Here is a 7,713-nt window from a genome sequence, read left to right on the forward strand (position 1 = left end):
CTTCCTGATCCAGATCGCAGCACATTTGAAGGCTTGCACAACAGTTCAGTCCTCTCTTTGGATCTGTCTAAAAGCAGAATATTTGCATTGCAACAAGGGGTGTTTAGTTCACTGAAAGAAGTCACAATCATTGATATATCCCAAAACAAAGTGAATCAAATACACAGAAATGCCTTTGAAGGTCTTCAGGATCATTTAAAAGTGCTCAACCTGTCACACAACCTGCTTGGGGAAATCTATTCTTACACATTTGCTTCTCTGACAAACCTCCAGGTATTAGATTTGTCTCATAATCACATTGGTGCACTGGGTTATCAGTCATTTAGTCGACTTCCCAACCTGAAATTATTATATCTAACAGGAAACTCTCTGAGAGATTTAGGCTTCCCTGCTCCTCTACCAAGTTTAGATTTTCTTTTACTAAATGACAACAAGTTGGCACCCTCATCAGTGAGCAGCATCTCTCAGTTTGCCAGTAACCTCATGCATCTAGACCTTCAGGACAACAGATTAACAGACTTGGAGGATGTCTCCACCATTTTGACCGGTTTAAAACGGCTGAGGCATCTCTTTTATGGAGGAAACAGAATCAGGAGTTGCTCCTTCAGCAGACGAGTCGGTCTGAATAATCTCACAGTTCTTGATCTTCACAGCAGCTCCCTGCAGTCTGTTTGGGCTCAGGGTAAATGTCTCAATCTGTTTGACAATTTTGGGCATGTTGCTGGTCTCAATTTGAGCTTCAATGCGCTGCAGTCACTCCCTCAAGGTGTTTTCAAGGGCCTCACTTCAGTAAGAGAGATGGACTTCTCGTACAACGCCTTAACATATATCCAGCCTGACATATTTCCAACAAGTCTAAAAGCACTCTACCTTTCCAACAACTTCATAGCCTCGCCTAACCCTGCCACTTTCCGCTCTCTGAGCTTCCTCGACCTCCGGATGAACCGATTCCACTGCAACGCTGATCTGAAGAGCTTCCTGACTTGGTTGAATGAGACCAACGTGACGCTGCTGAGTCCTGTTGAAGAGCTCAGATGTGAATTTCCTGCTAGTGTCTATAATGTTCCTCTGATAGAGTTTTCTGCTATGGTCTCACAGCAGTGAAAGCAGCTAAAAAAGAGCAGAAATGTATTTCTCAGCTGAAAAATCATGATGAAATAATCGCTGGAGGAGTGTACCAGTGTCATGTATCATTGATTAAAGTTGTGCATGTGATCTGAATTTGAAACCAACCCAGATGTAATAAAAAAAAAAAAATCCAGTTAAAGCTATGGTCTCTTCTCATGAAAAGCTGGGGGTGAATTCAGGATGTTTAAAAATTCAGGGGCCATTAAGGGGCCGCATAATATTGTGGCATGTTACTTACTTTTTGTTGAGCAAAAGTCCAGACAAGCTCAGTACTGCAATTTTAAGTCTTGTTCTTTTAGCTGCTTCCTTTAGGGGTCGCTGCAGCAGATCACCTGCCAACATCTCGCCCTATGGTCTTCATGCCTTTTGCCTGGAGGTCCATCTTCACCAGTCGTCGTCCAGCATATCCTCCATTCCTCGTCGGCACACGTCCAGAGCATGTCAACCTTACTTCTCTAACTTTGTGTGCAAACTGCTCAACCTGAGCTTTCCTTCTGAAGTACTCATTTCTAAACCTTCCACAAAAGCGATGCATGTTATTCTATGATATCAACAGCAGATGGAGCTCCAGAACAATCACTTGCTGTCCTGTCCAGGACCCCTGTGGATGCTGGAAGAGGCTCTACTTAACTTAAACAAGAAGAGGATCCATATAGGAGACAAACATATGGATGAACATTCTCCATTAGATTCAGGCTGATTTGAAGCTGCCAGAAATTCAGGGGGTTTTAACCAGATTCATCCACAACAGCACCCTATGTAGAGGTCGAGGCAAATTAAGTAGTCCATGCAAAATCTGATAGGGGTCAGGGAACGATTAAAGGGGTATGAAGTGAATCCTTTAAAAAGAAAAAAGAAAAGAAAAACAAGCACAAATTTGAGGGAAGAGAGAAAAGACTAATTGCACTTGCTGATCTATTAAACCTTTTTCAGACTGACTCGATCACACAGATATCTGCAAGTACACATTGAACATCATCCAGTAAAACTACAAAACTAATCCCAGTTACAAATATGGAGGTAAACATATTTAACATTAATTAGTTGCTTTAAATATTTTGTTTATTAGTCAAGAGCCAACATGTTAGTACTAAATATGTACTTAAGGACATGACGAGGCTGACGATATTCAAAGTTTTTGCACAATCACCTTTTTCCAAACATTTCTTTTCTGAAACTAAACACCACCTGTGGAAAATGAAGGGGAGTTTAAAGGTACATCCCATACTGCAATGTTGTCTCTCCCTGTTGTCTTAATCAGTTTCCTCTTCTCCAATTAATGGCACAGTAACTTAAGACGAGTAAAAATAGAACAAACTTAAACTTTTTAAAAGAAATGTAGACATAATGTGACTTACTGCCACAAAAGGCACAGTGTGTTGTAGCACTGCAACATCTGCTTGGGTGAATCATTTACAGTTTATTCAAATCGACGTCATATTTTGCATGCATGTTGGTGAAGCTGTAAATTTGCACATCAATCGAACGTGCTATCATTGAAAGTGTAATACCGGCTCACTTATAAGCACTTTATAACCCAACAAAGACTGCAAGAGTATTTGTTTCTTGCATGTATTTTACTTTAGGTAGAGATTTTATGTAGCGGTTTTAGAGCTCAAAAGGAGCTGTGTGTCCTTCAAGTAAGTTCAGAAATTTTATGATAAGGCGGCTGGTTTCACTGGCATCTTACAGCAGAGCCAGCCTCAGTTTGGTCATTAACTTCCTAGCTTTTCAGTACAGTATGGTCACCTCTAAAACAACACCAGCAGGTCTTTTCGCTGGTGGGATTTCTTGCACCATTGCAACAGTCAAACGTTTGATTAGTTAGATATAAACATTGAAGCTGCTTCCAGCTTGTTGCTTTAAATATTCACTCTGGTGTGATTATATAACATATAAATTCAACTGATAACCGCTGTGGAAAATAAGTAGGGAAAGAAGTCAACAACAACAATAATGTTCATTTGATTCATTTGTAATTAACGTGTTTTTAACCAAAAACAAGGGAGATCATACAAGCACATCTCGTTCATTTATGAAGTTGCACATCTGGAAAATCCACAAGAAAAGTCCAAATCAACAACCAGAGTCCAAGGGGAACAAACAGAACGGGACCCCCTACCAGAAAAGGACACATGAGCCGAGTCAAAAGGCAAAGTCCAGCAGGAGGAAAACATACACACCAGCAGAGGACTGCAGAACATGCAAGGTATTTCCCCTCATCATGTAAACCTGGATTCTGCAAAAGAAAAAGGGGAATGCCGTTCAGCATTATATTTATCCTGCAGTGACTGATGTAACACTCAACACATGTGAACACCCACAGATAAAAACCCAGCCACAGAATCCTCTGTAGAATTTAGCTTTTCACTTTGGACAGGCAACATCATTTTTTTAACCCAAGAACAAAGATTTAAACTTCTTTTTTTAAGGAACGCGGTGATGTGGACGATGGGCCTTCAGGTGGTTGCCATCTGTGTTTCCCTGCAGGTTTGTAAGCATAAACCTATCATAAACGAGAATGTGTTAGATATAAAGAACTTCTGCAGAGGTGGGAAGTAACAAAGTACAAATACTTCGTTACTGTACTTAAGTAGAATTTTCAGGTATATGTACTTTACCTGAGTAAAATGACTTGAGTACTTTTGGTTTAACATTTGAGGGGAGTTATTATTTTACTGCGAGCCTTCAAACATCAAACTGATTTGAGCCTGAACTGGAACACATGAAAGTTGATCATGCTTGTGTATTAATCACCACAGGATGGTGCGTAAAAACAGATAGGAGAGGCAAAATAAACATTGTCCATAGTCAGGGTTTAAAGTGGAGGAAGAAGAGAGGTTAGATTTAAAGGTAAGGACTGCTCAATGCTGTTTGATAAACTGGAAATTTAAAGCTTACATGTAAATTCTCATGTTTTTAAATGTGACGTGTATGTATGTTTTTTCATATTATACAAATCAAACTGAGGTAGACTAACTGTGCTATTTAATGGTTGCATGAAAATGCTTAAACAGGTTAGTTAGGTCAGGGCACATGGGCAGAGGATTTTCATTCAACAATCTTCCTGATCCAGATCGCAGCACATTTGAAGGCTTGCACAACAGTTCAGTCCTCTCATTGGATCTGTCTGTCTGCCTTTGAAGGTCTTCAGGATCATTTAAAAGTGCTTACCAGAAATCTTTGCAGTGTGTCTTTAAAAAGAGGAAATTGGGGGGAAATGTTACACAAAAAAAGAAGTTATGTGCCTAAAATCCACCTACAGCAAATAAACAGTATCTCTAAAAACAACTGCCCTTAAGAAATAGGAAAAGAAATCCAGAAAAGGCCAGACAAAGGACTTGAGCGCGAGGAGAAAAGGCTGATTTATGCCACAGTAAACAAAAACTGGACTAAAAATCAGTTGGAGCAGGTCTTTTGGTTCAAATTGTCATTTGAAGTTGGATCACAGACTTGTCTCACAGTCTCTTCTGTCCTGTGGTCTTGGACATTAGATGGGCAAAAAAGAGGACAAACTTAGATTCCTGCCACAAAAGTCACCTTTTTGTCGGTCTATACAACAGAATTAAACTTGGGAGAATCATTTATATATTCACAGTCATATTTTACACGAGCGCTGGTGCTACTGTAAATTTGCAGTCAAATCAAACTTGTTTTCACTGACATTGTAGAACCATTAATTTAAAGGGACTTTCTAACTCATGTGAAGACTGTTTGTTTGTTTGGTTTTTTGCAGGTATTTTATTTTAGCCTGATGTGATATACTGATGTATTTTACATGTAAAAATGAGCTGTGTCCTTTCATGCTAAAGCAGCTGTTTTTGCTGACATCTTACAGCAGAGGGCAGCCTCAGCTCAGTCAATAATCACTGACCTCCATGATGCTTTTCAGTACAGTAAGGCCACGTCTGAAAACACACCAGCAGGTCTTTTCAGTGCTGGGATTTTTGTGCAGCAATGCAGCGATCAGATGTCTGATCGGTTAGATATAAACAGTGAAGCTGCTTCCATCCAGCTAAAAAAAAATAAATCAAGGAGTTCACAAGAGATAAAATTAACTCTGCATTAGCGGGTAAATTAGGTCTGGTAACTGCTGAGGCGAGATAAGTAGAGAACGAGGTCAACAAAAATAATGCTCATTTGACTGTAACTGAAGCGTTTTTAGAAACTACACAAAAACACATCATGGTGTAACAGCTAAACCGGGACTCCAAAATGAACGTCAGCAGAGCTCATGCTCTGTTTTCTGTGTTTCCATTTGTTATAATCTGCTTGTAACTGCATAAATTATTGAACCAAATGTGCTCCTACCATCCTAATAAAGCAGCTCTCTCCTCTCTTCATTAAATATTAAAGATCAAGAGCAGGAGGACTGAGGGCAGACTGCTGATAAGACTCAGATTTATAGACCTGTGCATGTGTGCGTGTGTGTCGCGGAATCATATCTAACATGATTGTGTAATTATAAACACTTATATATCATTGGAAGACTTATAACTAAGCAAATCAATAATCTAATTTAGGTTTGAAACATTTAATACATGTGATTTTAATTTAAGATATAAGTGTTCTTTTATGACTTGATAATAATGTAGTACTAGTGAGGTAATAAAGTGTTAACAAGAAGCTAATAAAATGAAAATAGCAAGCTATTACCAGTTAAACACCAAGGTAACAACCAATTAGCCATAGTATACTAAAATATTGATAACATATTGGTATTGTAGCTTATTACAGATTAATAATCTATTAACTCAAATGACAAGAAGTGTGATGATTACCTGGAAACTTGTGTGCTAGTTTTCGAGTAATAACCAGCAATCAGGGCTGCAAAATTCAAAACTACATGATTCTAATAAATTCTGTAACAGCATTTCTTATAGCTGAAAATCTAGAACTACTAAAACATGTCAGTGATGGCTATTATGTTTTTTTTTATATCACAGCAAAGGGAATTAAACAGTGTATATGTAGCTGAATGATGCCCTGACTTCAATTCATAGTTCACTAAATACTTATTGACGTGCAAATACAAGATCCGTGGCTATGCAAACCCCATAAGACCAATAAAAGAATCATGGCTGACCTGCCACATGGTCTCTCATGGTTTCTCTGAAAAGTAATTTGAATTTATATTGATAATAACCGAATAAATCTATTCGGCTTAATGTGAAGTTAGAAAACAAACATTGTTGATGTAAAGTTACCCTTACAGGAAGAGTAATCAGGACGATGAAATCAAGTGCGAAATATAGCATTAACCCATTGGATTTAATCTATTTGAGCCTACAACATCATCTCAGTCACAAAATGCTAATCTGACAGGCTGGACACAGTTTCACATTGAAAATCTATTAGAAATCTTATATTGTTATTCAATCCTTTTCACAGGATGAAATAAATGATGACGAACCTTTTGCTTGTGATTCTACTTTCCTGTCACCTTTTGTCCTTCCCTCCTCCTTTTCTTCTGCTATCACTTTCTCCTTTCACAATAAAAGCATCAGACATCACAAGCCTTTAATGGCCCATCAAAAGATGAAAACATTTCTCTCACCTTGTTTGCTGTTACAGATTCTCTCCCACAGATACTGTTCTCGGATTTTCACAGTGCTATGTGTCCTCCTCATATTATGTCACTCATTTTAGACAGTATGAGCAAACTATTCTTCATGCAAAGCAAAGGTCAGTATTAAAACCTTCATTTGCCTTTATTTTACTGTTTTATCTCATTTTCGTTTCAGCACTTTTAAAATGGCGTAACTTTTAGCAAATTTAAATATTTTGTGTCCTAACATGACGTGTTAACTGTTTCTACCTTTATGTTGATTGATTAATGCCATCATGTGATAGATCTTTTGCGCAAAGTATGTCCACAAGCAGCAGAAGAACATTTGTTTTCTTTGTTGTGATCAGTTTTCATCTTCAAGAGCACCTTCAGACCTCCTGTACTCACAGCAGGTGTAACACTGTTGGATTCACAGTCCATTCATTTTTGTATTTTAGAGCCGGCGTTCTTCTTGGTGAACTTGTTTGTGTTTTAGTATTGGCTGTCTTAACAAGGCTAATGGCCTCATAACTAATAAGATTAAGTGAGAGCAAATAAAGTGAAATGTTATTGCTCACCTTTGCCCAGAAAAAACACGCATGAAAATGAAACTGCCTAAAACAAATCAATGCTAAATTTATTGATTTGAGGATGAAAATGGATGAGAAGGAGGCTGTGATCTTTTTTTTATTTCCGTCAATGCCATCTGATCCACCATGTTACATTCATATACATCAACACACAAACCCCCATCGATGCCATCCCCATCCCCTTCACCCTCTACTGGCAGGTTACCATGGAAACAGGCTCAGTATCCACCTCCTCCACAGTTATTCCTCACTTCCTGATTGTCTTTGGATGCCTGCATCCATCCACCCCTCCTCCTCTCTTCCATCCGCGTCCTCGCCTCCCTCCTCCCCGCCCCCACAGCCACAGCTAAAATGTCTATAAATTAGCAGCACTCAGAGGGAAATTGTTTACGTTACGTCATACCTTTGTTCCTACATTATTCAAAAAATCACGCTCATGCTCGCATC

The 7,713-nt window shown here is 38.7% G+C and overlaps 1 protein-coding gene across 1 annotated transcript in view; it reads left to right on the plus strand.

The window, feature by feature from the left end:
• The window catches only part of LOC102296605 (toll-like receptor 5), a 13,714-nt gene extending 10,780 nt beyond the window's left edge, over positions 1 to 2,934 (plus strand). Inside the window, exon 3 of the mRNA XM_005931574.2 lies at positions 14 to 2,934. Within this exon, the coding sequence (XP_005931636.1) occupies positions 14 to 1,104 (1,091 nt within the window). The 3' untranslated portion in view covers positions 1,105 to 2,934. The remainder of the gene's footprint in view (positions 1 to 13) is intronic.
• The last annotated feature ends 4,779 nt before the right edge of the window (positions 2,935 to 7,713 follow it).

The sequence above is a fragment of the Haplochromis burtoni genome, unplaced genomic scaffold, assembly GCF_018398535.1.
Source record: "Haplochromis burtoni strain Fernald_Lab_line unplaced genomic scaffold, NCSU_Asbu1 Contig_147, whole genome shotgun sequence".
In the NCBI taxonomy this organism is placed as follows: Eukaryota; Metazoa; Chordata; class Actinopteri; order Cichliformes; family Cichlidae; genus Haplochromis; species Haplochromis burtoni.